The sequence below is a fragment of the Canis lupus genome, chromosome 7, assembly GCF_003254725.2.
Source record: "Canis lupus dingo isolate Sandy chromosome 7, ASM325472v2, whole genome shotgun sequence".
Lineage (NCBI taxonomy): Eukaryota > Metazoa > Chordata > Mammalia > Carnivora > Canidae > Canis > Canis lupus.
In genome coordinates, this window is record NC_064249.1 from 42,448,535 (window position 1) to 42,461,757 (window position 13,223).

At 55.1% G+C, this 13,223-nt stretch overlaps 1 protein-coding gene across 2 annotated transcripts; it reads right to left on the bottom strand.

The window, feature by feature from the left end:
• Positions 1-237: 237 nt before the first annotated feature.
• On the bottom strand, positions 238-11,029 carry CHRNB2 (cholinergic receptor nicotinic beta 2 subunit). 2 transcript variants are annotated; one of them, XM_025431074.3, is made up of 6 exons: positions 10,456-11,029; positions 9,173-9,318; positions 8,946-8,990; positions 8,402-8,511; positions 6,728-7,628; positions 238-3,500 (listed from the first exon to the last, which is right to left on the bottom strand). In XM_025431074.3, exons 1-6 carry the CDS (start codon positions 10,517-10,519, stop codon positions 3,330-3,332), a joined length of 1,437 nt encoding a protein of 478 aa, XP_025286859.1. In that variant the 5' UTR covers positions 10,520-11,029; the 3' UTR covers positions 238-3,329. The 2 variants fall into 2 exon arrangements, with proteins under 2 accessions (XP_025286859.1, XP_025286860.1); XM_025431075.3 differs by lacking the exon at positions 10,456-11,029 and adding an exon at positions 9,954-10,093.
• Between the last annotated feature and the right edge of the window lie 2,194 nt (positions 11,030-13,223).

Sequence of the window (13,223 nt, forward strand, 5' to 3'; positions counted from 1 at the left end):
TCTAGAGGAGCGTCCCCAGGAGCAGCCTCAGCTCTGCTGCCCCAGGTCCAGCCACGTGGCCATTTCTTCCCCAGCGACTAGAGTCCTTGTAAAGCACAAATCCCAGAAATCAAAGTGACTGCTCACCTTCAGGTTCTCGTACTTTCATGCCTCACAAGTCCAATTTCTCCAGCTCCCCTCACCCCCCGCTTTCCCACATCTGCCAACCCTGCCCCCAGATACAACAGAGACAAGACGTCTTTGGAAACAACTTTTCTTTGCGAGAATCTTGAGTTCCTAATGAATCTGGCCTGGCTAGACCAGTGCAAATATTCCAGAAGCACAGACAGGGGAGGCCAAGGCCGGGCAGGAAGCTCGGGGTCGGGAGGCACCTCAGCAACTCCTAGACCTGCAGTCCCTTAGGAGCCACAGGACATTCACCCTGGCCACTCGGGCCTGCTGGCCAAACACTGAAAGGTGCCACTGGCTCTCACTCTGGCCTGGGCACGTGATGGGCAACACCTGCTGGACCAAGGGACTGTGTGGCCATGCCTGAGAGCCGGAACCGAATCCTACATGCCCGTGGCTCTCCCCCAGCCTGCCGCGAGGCCCAGTGGTCCCTCCGCCTCTAAGTGAGGCTTCCATCAACAGGGGCCCCTTCCCTGCAGGCAAAGGCCCGGCGCTGGGAGGAGACAGGAGTCGTGCCCCCCAATTCCACCCAGAGCCTTCCCTGCCTCAGCCTCCCTACACGGACAGGCCTCCTCCACACAGAAGGCCAGCTGTGAGGCTTCCATGCCTCGTTTGCTTTCAAGTCTTCAGTAACATAGTCTAGCTACTGCCATATGAGACACCTAGCCGCCAAGAAACCACTTTCCTACAGCAGCACCAGCGACCCGAAGCAGAGTCTGCCCAGGCCCTCTCCTCGGACAAAGTGGTTTTCAGATGGCCTGTGACCCTGCTGTCCAGCCTGCTTCCCCAGCCCAGTGTCTGCAGTGCCCTCTCCACACTGAGGGCACCCAGCCCTGGGCAGGGGTGGGGAGCCCCAGACAGCACCAAGGGAGGGACAAGGGACCACCCTCAATGTACCTTCCGGTGCTCCCAAGGCTCCAACTCCCATCCGTGCCCTCCTCTCCCCACTGCCGGCATGTCCCCACAGAGAGCTGCACCCAGACATGGAGGGGATGGCACTGCCCCAAGGGCCCTGCCCACTCAGCCCCGTCACAGGCGGCCTGTCTTTCCTCAGCAGGCTCGGCCACCCTCACGTCACCGCTGAGAACGAGCAGGGTCGGAGCCCAGTGCTTGTGCAAAGTGAGGCAGCCATCTCCTGGCCTCAGTTTCCTTATGTGTCAGATGCTCGTGGAGAGCTGGGTAAGCTGGGGCCTGAAGCCTCTCAAGCATTTCTGGTGACCTGCTTGGACCACAGCCATGCATGGGCAGTCCTAAAGCAGGGAGCTGGCAGAGTTGTTCATCGGGCCTCCGTGGCAGAGGCCTCCCCATGTGGTCCAGGATGAGGCCAGAAGCCCAGGACAGCTAGATGGGAGGCCTCGGGCTGGCACCCCACCCCTGGGGGGAGGGTTCCTCTCCAGTTGCTCTCCCTAGGAATTTGCAGGTGGTACAGGCACAATACAGGCAACTCCCAATTTGCTGCTCTAGAAAAGCAGACACAAAAGCACTGTCTGCACAGTGCCCAACACCCCTCAGAAGACATGGCATGAGCCCACCTGGGCAGCTGGGGAAAGGTGCTGAGGCACAGCATGCTCAGCTGCTGGCTTACCATCCATCCGGGGCAGGACTAGGTCAGCCCAGGGGCCCCGAGCTCACCGGGTTAGGAGGAGCCCAGGGCCAAGCTCAGCCCAGGGCTGGAATGGCGCTTTGCCAAAGGCACACTCCGGAGTGGCACAGCCATCAGACCCACCAAGCCGCCCTGCAATGTTTCTCCCTTGCCCGGCCCCCCCAGGTCCCCACCCTACTTCAGGGGACTCAGTTGCACAAGGAAGAGAGAAACAGTTGGGTGAGCCCACTGCACACTTGTCACATCTCCGCCCTGTGCCAAGTACAGACAGCTTCTTCACGAACCTCCGTCCCTCTGTACAGCCAACTCACAAAGGGGGCGCTGCTGTCCCCATGTTAGAGATAAGGTCGCTGAGGCCAAGCAAGGCAGAGATGTGCTCCCAGCAGCTGAGAGAGCAGGTGTGAGCCAGGACTCAAATCCACACTGAGACTATCCTCCCTGTGGCCTATGCTGCGTATCCCCCCAACCCGTCAGTGCCGCCTGCACTGCTGCTGCGCCTACAGAACCTGTGTCTGGCCGGGATCCCAAAGAGAGCATGATCTGCAGTGGCCAGCCCTTTGGCTGCACTGGGCACGCTGACCCTTCTGTGACCGGCCACCTGCTGGCCTGGCAATGAGGACCAGCGGGACCCCAAATCAGACCCAGTCACGGGTCAGGGGTGGGGGCAGAAGGCCCGTAGGAGGTCTGTTTCCTAGGCTAAGAAGCCAGGTGGTCCCCAGCTAGTCGCTGGGAGCAGGGTCAAGACACAGCCTCCTAAGCCCACAGGACAGAAGCAGAGGCCGTGCTTCCTGAGGAGCCAATGACAGCAAGGAGGTTCTGCTTCACCCCGGCTGGTGGGGAGGGTGGGCAGCGCCGCAGGCAGAAAGGCTGGGGCTCCTTAGAGCTAACAGCATTACTTGACTGACCCCTGCCACCCGGGCAGTTCCTGCAGGGAGGGACAGCCGTGAGTTCGCATGTTGTGCAGAGTTGCAAGGACCTGGGTGGGCTCTGCGCAGGTCACCGGAAGACATGGAACCAGGGGCTCCTTTGCTGCCCAGCCCGGTTTGAGCAAGAAAGGAAGTGGGGAGACATGCAGGGACAGGGTGCAGGGCCGGGGGCTAGGCTCCAGAGCCCATGGAAGCAAGGGGCTGAGGGGCCTTGGAGGCCCCCTACGGGTCTGACCACAGCCCAGAGGCCAAGTCCTTAGGAAGGGGCCGAGTCGAGTCCCACAGGGCCCTCCTCCTGCTCATCCCTCAGAGCTACTATGACGTCAGCCCACCACATGCTGTCAGTTCGGCACCGCATCAGAGGCCCTGGGGCTGTGTCCCCTTCATGCTTTCCTGGGGTGGGATGCCCCACATCCACACCCTCAGCCTCCATGCCTGACCAGCAGCACCAGTGTGGGGCTGGGGCAGGGCAGCAGCCGGTTGGGCCTGGGGGTGCGCTGGGAGGGGCTCAGGTGGCGGGAAGGCTGGATTAGGGGCAGCACACCCCGCCACCTGTAGCCTCCCTGTCCCTCCTCTCCCCAAACTACTGTCAACGGAGAACGGGGTGGAGGAGCTGAGAGCTGGGGAGGGCCTCACTTGGCGCTGGGGGCCGAGTGGTCCGTATGCAGGAAGGTGGCAGCGGAATAGTTCTGGAACAGAGGTTGCAGGAACATGCCGATAGTGCCAAACACACAGACGAAGACAAAGATCCAAAGGAACAGGCGGTCGATCACCATGGCGACATACTTCCAGTCCTCACTCACCTGCACAGATGAGACAAGGGAGGCCGGGTTATGAATCACACGGTGCAGGAGAGGAGTGTGGATGGGAAATCGCAGGTCTCACCACACACACACCCTCCCTACTCTGCGACCCTCCATGACCCCAGAGCGCAGCTCCAAACTTACCTGCTGAAAAGCCTCTAGCAGCCCCACCACCTCCCGGGGTCATCCAAACTCCCAAATTTGGGTTCAAGACCCACCCACAATAAATCTGAGCCTCCACATGTGCTGTCCTCTCCCGCCCGAGACCCCAAACTCACCACAGCTCGGTGCACGCTCTCACATTGCTGTGCCTTTCTGTCTACCATTCCAGCCTTCCTTTCCTCTGCCTGGTAAACTCCTACACATCCTCTACAGCCCAAACTAAACGTTACCTCTTCTATGAAGTGATCTTTGCTGACACTCTCTGCACTCTCTCAGCAGTGTGGACATGTCTTGATCACAGTACGGCCTCCACAGCCCACCCCAGCCAGCGTTGAGCTCCTAAATGACAGAGACCCTACCAGATGCATTCTGTAATCCCAGCACCTGCAACAGAGTGCTGGTACCTGGGTGTCCCTGCAGGCCTCCCTCCTTACGTGACTACCTGGGAGCCCTGTCCAATGGTGCCACCTCCACACACAGGCAACCCCAGTGTGAGGACTGGTCCCTGGAAAGAGGACATCTAGGTCGGACAGCTGTCACAGGGCCTGCTTCCAGGGCCGGCCTCCCCTCAGAGCTCCTTCACTCAGCCCGAGTCAGGGCCTTGGCACACATCCCCCTGGGGGTCTGAGAAGGAGGCCGTTGTGTCCGTTGACCTGGTCAACCACTGAGTAACAGGCTTGTCCATGCCATGCTGGTTACTGCTGTGGCTTACTGTCCACCAAGGGAAGGGGGCCCAAATAAAATAATCACATGCTAGTGGGTGCTTCTAAGGAAAGTCGGGGCTGAGACACTTGGAGGGGTGTAGCCTGGGATGGCCTCTTTGAGGAAGTGACACCTGAGGTCACATCTGAAAAGCAAGAAGGAGCCAGCTGTGGCAGGAACAAAGTGGAGAAAGAGACAAGCAGGCAAACCCAAACTGAGGGCCCTTCGGCCAGCCTGCATCCCTCAAAATGTTGATGCCATGAAAACCAAAGCTGAGAAACTGTTGCAGATCGAAGGAAAAGAAAGACAGAACAGCTAAATGCAACTTGAGAACCTGATCAGGATGGGAGAGCGCTCCAAAAGACATTGCTGAGAAAGCTAGAAAACTTTTTTTTTTTTAAGATCTATTTATTTGTGGGTTTTTAAAAAGATTTTATTTATTTATTCATGAGAGACACAGAGAGAGAGGCAGACACATAGGCAGAGGGAGAAACAGGCTCCTCACAGGGATCCTCAAACTGGGATCACTCACAGGGATCCCCTCACTCGATCCCCAAACTGTGATCACACTCTGACCCAAAGGCAGATGCTCAACCGCTGAGCCACCCAGGCTTCTCTATTTATTTGTGAGAGAGAGAGAGAGAGAGAATGCACAGATGGGGGGGTTGGGGAGGGGGCAGAGGAACAGAGAATCTCAAGTGGATGCCACACTGAGCGTAGAGTCAGACACAGGACCCCATCACAACCCTTGAGTTTATGACCTGAGCTGAAGCCAAAAGTTGGACACTTAACCAAGTGAGCCACCCAGGAGCCCCAAGACCTGGAAATTTTTTTTTTACGATGAAATAAATAAATAAATAAATAAATAAATAAATAAATAAATAAAATTAAAAATAAAAAGATTTTTTTATTTATTCATGAGAGACATAGAAAGAGAGGCAGAGACACAGGCAGAGGGAGAAGCAGGCTCCTCACAAGGAGCCCAATGTGGAACTGGATCCCGGGAATCCAGGATCATGCCTTGAATCAAAGGCAGACACTCAACCGCTGAGCCACCCAAGTATCCCCTGAAAACTTTTAATATGGATTCTGTATCAGTTAAAGATATTATATGGATGTTGATTTTCCTGAATTTGATCATTGATCCTAGTTATGCAAGACAACATCCCTATTGTCAGGACAGAGTGAAGTATTCAGGATAAATGGTCACAATGTCTGCAACTTTCTCTCAAACAGGAGAGCAAATGTTAATAGCAATAATAATACTTTTCATTCAAAAGATTTGGGAGGGGAGAGAAAGAGAACAGGGGGAGAGGCAAAGGGGGAGGGAAAGAATCTCAAGTAGACTCCTCACTGAGCACAGAGCCAGATGCGGGGCTCAATCCTAGGACTTTGAGATCATGACCTGAGCCAAAATCAAAAGTCGGATGCTTACCTGACTGAGCCACCCAGGCGCCCCAGTAATAATATTTTTTAAAAGGAAAAGAAGAAGGGCATTCCAGGCAGAAAATCCTGAGCCAGGGCAGAGAAGGCACAAGATTTGAGAAGGAGATATTGTCTATTTGGATGGAAGAGAATAAAGCTGATTCAGGAAGACCAGCAAGAGATTCTGCATGGTCCAGCAAGAGCTGGTGGAGGCCTAGGGCCAGGGGAGTACCCTGGAGATGGACAAGGAAGGAAACACCTGAGAAGTATTGTGGACATTGTGCTCACAGGACAGGCCTTCGGCTGATGTGCACGGAGGGGACGGTTAGAGAGAGGAGTCAAGAATCACTCCAGGCTTTCAGTCTGAACTGCTGAGTGGACGATGATGCCATTTACTAAAAGATAGGGAGACTGCAGGAGAAGCCGGATGGTGGCGGGATGTGGATGGAGCACCACACCCAGCTAAGTCTGAGGCCTTACGCCCAGCTCTGTGCTCCTGTCTCCGGGGCCTGGCCTGCCCTCTGCCCATCAGGAAAGCTCCCCTCTTGGAAGAAAAGAGCCGGGTGTGCACACAGCGGGGGATGCTCTGGGAAGCCCCAGCCTTCACCTACCCCTCCTCCAAACCGGGGCCCAAGAGGAAGGAAAGAGGTGTGGACTTGGGCCCCTGCCCCCCACCTCACAGAACCCCTTCACCTCCCACCTTTGACCTCCAATTCTGTCGCCATGAGGCGCAGAGGGACTCCTCCGGGCACCAGCTCGAACTCGGGGGACCAGAGGGCCTCGGGTCTCTGGGGGGTCATGACTTCCCCCGTGTCCCCCTACCCTATCCCCACCGGCACGTCCCGCCCCGGCCTGTCGGACTCCTACTGACGCTACTCCCCGCGCCGCCGCCTCCTGGAAGCCCACCGATGTTAGCCCCGCGCAGCCGCGCCACTCACGCTCTGGTCGTCATCCTCGTTGCGCACGTGGTCCGCGATGAAGCGCACGCCATCCACCGCCGAGCGGAGGCCACAGCCATCTGTCCCCACCCCGCCGCGCGCAGACCCGGAGTACGACTCCCCCGGGGCTTCTCGGAAGAGGAGGGCGCCAGCCTCGCGCTCCCGCTGCCGCCGCCTTAGACGCAAGCGCTGGCGGGCGCAACGGTGGCGCGGCTGCTGCATAAAGAGCAGCGTGGGCAGCTTCTCCAGGAAGACCACCTTGACCCAGGGCGCCATGGTGTGCGTGGTGGGCGAGCGGTGGTGCACGTTGAGCACGCAGACGCTGGTGACGATGGAGAAGGTGACCAGCACCATGGTAAACATGAGGTACTTGCCAACGAGCGGCACGTCTAGGGACGTGGGCGGCACGATCTTGGAGATGAGCAGCAGGAAGACGGTGAGCGCCAGCAGCACAGAGATGCACAGTGTCATCTTCTCGCCACAGTCAGATGGCAGGTAGAAGACCAGAATGGCCAGCGAGGTGATGAGCACGCAGGGGATGATGAGGTTGATGGTGTAGAAGAGTGGCTTGCGCCTGATGATGAAGTCGTACGTGATGTCCACGTAGGTGGAGTCGTCTGGGTTCTCGTTGCGCCTGCCGGGCAGCGCCACGATGTCCCACTCGCCACTGGGGGTGAAGTCGTCCAGGCTGGCCACGTCACTCTTGAGCACCAGGTCGATCTCTGTCCGATCATAGGTCCACGAGCGGAACTTCATGGTGCAGTTCTGTTGGTCAAAGGGGAAGTGCTTGACTTCGATCTTGCATGCGCTCTTGTAGATGGCTGGCGGCAGCCAAAAGATGCTGCCATCATAGGAGACCACGGCATTGGAATAGAAGGACACCTCGTACATGCCGTCAGCACTGTCAAGAGATGAGCACGGTAAGCCGGGCTCAAGCACTCCTGCACCCCAGCCATCAACTCCCCCCTGAGCGGGAAGAGAGGAAAGCCAAGGGAGATAGGAGTGGGAAACCCTCTGGGCAGGAAACCCAGGTATGAGGGTAACCATCTGGGGCATCCAGAGGTGGGGCAGGAGCTGAGCAAGAAGAGGATATGGGTGAGTTGGTGGCCAGGAGGCCCCTGAGGCCTTTTGGAGGCAGAAGAGGGTGGTTGAGGGGGCTGTCTGCTACTTGTTGTGCATTGTGCCAGCTGGTTGCTCCACGCGAGTTTGGAGAAGTTGGGGGAGCCATGAGGGCCAGAGTAAGGAGCACCAAGCTATGAGGGGGACAGAGGTGAGTGGGAGAGGAGATGCACCCCTCTAGTGATTTGGGATCTCAGAGGTAAGTGGGATTATTGCAGGAAAGAGAAACTGGTTCTTTGACCCTGGACAATCCTCTAGGAAAGCCTATTCTTGAGTCAGTATAGACACTGGGGCGATCTTTATTTATCTTTATTTATATCCCACTGCAGCTCCAAACCGTGGGACTCATGTTGGCTGGGAGGGACCTGGCTATGACCCAAATTACCTTGTAGTCATCCAAGTTCTCCACATTACACTTCACCAGTCTGGTTCTGTGCCAGTGACAAGTCCCTTCTGTCCTGCAGCATGAGCTAATTTACATTCCTTAAGACCCCTTCCCTCCCAGAGCATTCTTGTGGTGTCCTCCAGCCTTCTCATTGCTCCAAGGCCACCTACTTGTTGTATAGGACCACGTCTGGGAGCCAGATGTGTTTGGAAGGGAGCCGAACTTTCTTCATGTTGTCAAACTCCTCAGGCTTCCAAGTAAGGCGATAGTCCTCCCATTCCTGGGACAGGGAGAGAGGGAGCATTACCAGCCCATGCCTTTGGTGAGGCTCAAGGTCAAGGACAAGGGCGGGGGGGCAGTCTGGCTTGAGGAGGTTTTCAAAATCCATCCCCTCCCCACAGTGACTTCTCTGTTCAGCAGATGTGGCTCATAAAACATTTTCTCACTTAATTTGCACATCTAAGCCAAGATATTAGAATCTACATTTTACAAATAGGAAAATGAATCTTATAGAATTTAACATATTCAAAGTCAAAGAGCTGGTGAGTGGAAGAACCAAGTTTCAGATCCAGTTATTTAGCATTCCAACAAATCTATACCTTTCTGCCTTTTTTGAGGAGATTAAAAGAAGGAAAAGCACATACAAAAGAGAGAGAGAGAGAGAGAGAGGAAAGAGGAGACCAGGGATGTGGACTGGGCAGGAAAAGCACTAACCTGGGTCAACCAGACATTGGTGGTCATGATCTGCTCCCGCTCATGCTGCAGGGAAGAAGAGAAGCTGCCAAGAAGGCCCCCCAGCCTGCAGGCTCACCACAACCACCCATGGCCCTTCCCATAGCTCCCCAAGCCTTGGGAACTCCAGAGGAATAAGCACACATGTGAATCCATTCTGGCTGTTCTGACTTCCATAGCTGGGCAAAGAGTTTGGGACCCCCACTCACCACACTAATGAGCTGGGCCAGGGACACCATGAGCTGTACCGTCACCAGCTCAGAGCCATTGGTGGCCGGGCGAATGAGCTTGTTGTACCGGGAAGGATCCAGGAGATGCTCCACTAGCCGCTCCTCTGTGTCAGTGCCCCAGACTCCTGGGCGGGTGGGGGGGGGGGGGTTGGCAGGAAGGAAGGAAGTAGGCAAGGAGGGCCCACCTAGCATCCCACTCTCTCTAGACCAGTGGGGCAACCAGGCCAAAACAGGAGCTTCCCACCACTCCATCCCTAAGGGTACAGCAAAATGCTTATGTTATCCCATGGGGTCCCTCATAGAGAAGCACTTCTCTGAGTTCACTGGCTGGGGACACCACACAGATGTCTCCAGACTAAAAGCCCAGTCTTCTAGGTTAGTGGAAACCTGCTCTTCCTGCAAGATCTCAGACCGTGGCTTCAAAAAACATGAGATTTCATGTTTTCATGGCTTCTCCTAAAAGATCTCTCCAATTCAAGGAGGGTTTTAGGTGGTGGTGAAAGGGAACAGCTCCTTATGTTCCACAACCTTTCTCCACAGTCCAGGTCCATCTGTGTATACAAGGAACATGAGGTGCCTCCACACGTGACTTTCGGTTTTGACCCCGTCCCATCCCCACCTTCAAAGACACTGGTTTGGGGTGGATGGCTGGGCTGCCTGTGCTGTGTGTCAGTCCCCAATTCCACACACACGGAAGCCCACCTCCCATGAGATGGCATGCAGGTGTGGAAAGCTTGTTTAGTTGTACAATCACTTTTACCTGCCCCTGCATAGACTGTCCTGCAACTCTGCACAAATGTACCCCACTCCCTCAGAGCTCCAGCCTGGCCCTCAGAGCTCCAGCCTGGCAGAGCGTCTTCCCTTGGAAGTCTTGTATCCCACCCTACAAGAGAGTCGAGAAGTCACTCAGTCCCCTTCCTGTCTGGTCCCTGTGGAGTGGTCAGACTTAGGAGCCCAATGTGGGGCACAGGAAATGATGGAGCGCTAAGGGAAGGTGCCCATCCAGGTAGAGTTCTGGAGATAATGTTTCACAAGAAGTCAAATGGCATCTCAACCACAGAGTGTGCCCTCCTGCTACCCCAGAAAGCCTGGGGAGACCCCCCCCTCCTCCCTGCCGGTGCCCCTGCCATCCCCACCATTGCCCAGATCTCCCTCGATTCCTTGCGTCGCCTACTCCTGCGAGAACGTCATCATTCCAGCTCGGTCTTCCTGGCGCCCCCCACCTCTGGGGATCCCCCTTCCCCTAGAACCGTGGTCCTTACCTGCGTGCAGCCCGAGGAGGCCAAAGCCCAGCAGCAGCGCTGCGGGCCCGGAGCGCGTTGCCATGCCGCGGGCGGGGCGCTGTCCGCGGTGCTGAAGCCGCGCCCGCGCCGCCAGAGGGGCCCTGCGCGGGGCCGCGGGGCGTCGGGGGTCCGGGGCTACGGGGCTGCGGTCGTCCGGGGCTATGGGGCTGCGGGAGAGACCAGGCTTCTTGCTAGCACCGGCCTGAGCAGACGGAGGCTTTTCCGGCTGCTCTTGCAGGGAACACAACTCGGACGGTGAGGGGGAGGAGTCTCCGCCCCGGAGGCGGAAGCGCCAGAGCCCAGAAAAAAAGGGGCGTCCCTGGGTGGGACGTTCTGCTGCTCAGCCAGCTCACCGGATGGGGGAGTGCAGGAGCCTGCAGTGGGGGCAGGGACCGGGAGGACTCTGAGAAGGGCGGGAAGCAGCAGCGCGGGGAAGACCAATAGGTCAGGACCCGGCGGGGAGTCAGGAGGAATTTCTGGGGCTCCCGCCTTCTTCTTTGCTCTTACTAATCCAAATGATACTGATTCTCTGGGAGACTCAGGATGCAGCTGAGAAAATGCATTGTAGGCCCTTCCAGAAAGAGACAGGGGCCGTGGGTTTGCTATTTTTAAAAAGCAAACAACTTCAGAGTCTGGAAACAATCAGTCATCTGTCCCCTTCTCTGCGTCCGAAAACTCCCTCAAAGGCCAAGCTTCCTGCCCTTCCCCAGGGGCCTGAAAAGAAAGCAACTTTCACGATTAGGGTAAGTGGCCCTTACTCCCTTTCACTGCAGGGTTTGGCTTCTGTGTTACAAAGGGGATCCAAGGACCATTTTCACAGAGGCCGACCTAAGAATGAAGCTAATGCAAAGAAGAGCAAACGTGAGACAGAGGATTCACAACCCAATGACATCTTTGACCAGAAAAGCCCTGCACTTTCAGCTTCTGAGTCAATCAAGTCTTCCCTTTTCTCTTAGGTGGATTTTTGTCACTTGCAACTAAAAGATTCCTGACTAAAGCAGCCTTATCATACGTCCAGGCTCTTTTTCCATCTCTGCCTCCTTCTTCAACCTGGTCTGGACCACTATACCCAGCTCCACACCCCACTGCTGGTGAGGTCTCTAAGACTCTGAACACTCTCTAAGACTATGAACGCTCTCCACCCCACATCTGTCCCATCCTCCACACTTCAGGGCCTTTTAAACATGTAGTTCCCTTGGCTATTTTATCACATTTCCCCTCAGCCGCCTTTTTTTTTTTTTTTTAAGATTTTGTTTATTTATTCATGAGAGACAGAGAGAGAGAGGTAGAGACACAGCCAGAGGGAGAAGCAAGCTCCATGCAGGAGCCCAATGTAGGGCTTGATCCCAGGACACGGGACTCATCCCCTGAGCTGAAGGCAGATGCTCAACTGCTGAGCCACCCAGGCGTCCCCCCTCAGCCACCTCCTAATGAACTTTGATCACTTGACAGAAGTGTCACTTCTTCAAGGAAGCTGTACCCTGCTGTACGTTTGCAAAGCTGCCCAGTGAAGAAAGGAGTCAACCAAAGCAGTGGCTGCCTCTACTGCTAGACCACGAACCAGCACAGGGCCAGTCTGGTCATGACAGCTCAACAATAAGCAAAGGGGCTGGTATAGGACCAACATCTTCTAGTGTAGGGAAAATTCCTTATTTATTTATTTTTAAACAGTTTGAAGATTTTATTTATTTATTCATGAGAGACACAGAGAGAGGCAGAGACATAGGCAAAGGGAGAAGAAGACTCCCTGTGGGGAGCTCGATGTGGGACATGATCCCAGGACCCTGGGACCACGACCTGAGCCTAAGGCAGATGTTCAACCACTGGGCTCAACCACCCAGGCACCCAGGAAATTCCTTTTTAAAAGCTCAGCTAAAATCAACTTATTTAACATGCCCTGTTCCGCAAACTGAACAGCAAAAACAAGACAAGTACCAGAAAGAGAGAAGTGGGTGGCCACAGACCCCATAATGCACATGACAGTGGGGGCTAAGACCTGCAGCACAAGCTCCAGGAAAAATGGACGCATGAACATGTAATGATCTCTTAAGAATCAGAGATCTTGGAAGCGTGGAAAGGAGTGGAGAAGAAAAGCCTTAAGGAAAAGAGAAGAAATGTGTGCCACTACTGTATTTGATGAAAGGGTCAAAGGTGGGGAAAAGACCCACCTTCAACAATTCAGATCAACATTTGTTGGGTATCAAGGATTGTATATGTGTTGATACAGTGACCAAAGGACCCAGCTATTAAGGAGATCACAGTGTGGTGGCTATTCAGGCAGAGAAGTGAACAAGGTGCAAGGAGGAGGGGAAGGTAACAGTGCCTGAGCATCTGCAAGAAGTGGAGATGAAACAGATTTCAGAGGAGGAAGCTTGCAACACAGGTGCCTTAAAGGCATTTCAAAGTCCTTACCAAGAGGACCAGTGACTGCACACGCAGATATACTTGGTACTTAAGCACTTTTTTCTTTTGGTGGATGCACAGTGACTGAGGAAAGCTCCTATGAAAATCTCTCTCTGGAGTGGTTGCTGGTTTCTGGGATGATGGACCAGATGGTCATCTGCTTGCTTGCTTGAAGCTCTTTTTTTTTTTTTTTTTTTTAATTTTTTTTTTTATTTATTTATGATAGTCACAGAGAGAGAGAGGCGCAGAGACACAGGCAGAGGGAGAAGCAGGCTCCATGCACCGGGAGCCCGAAGTGGGATTCGATCCCGGGTCTCCAGGATCGCGCCCTGGGCCAAAGGCAG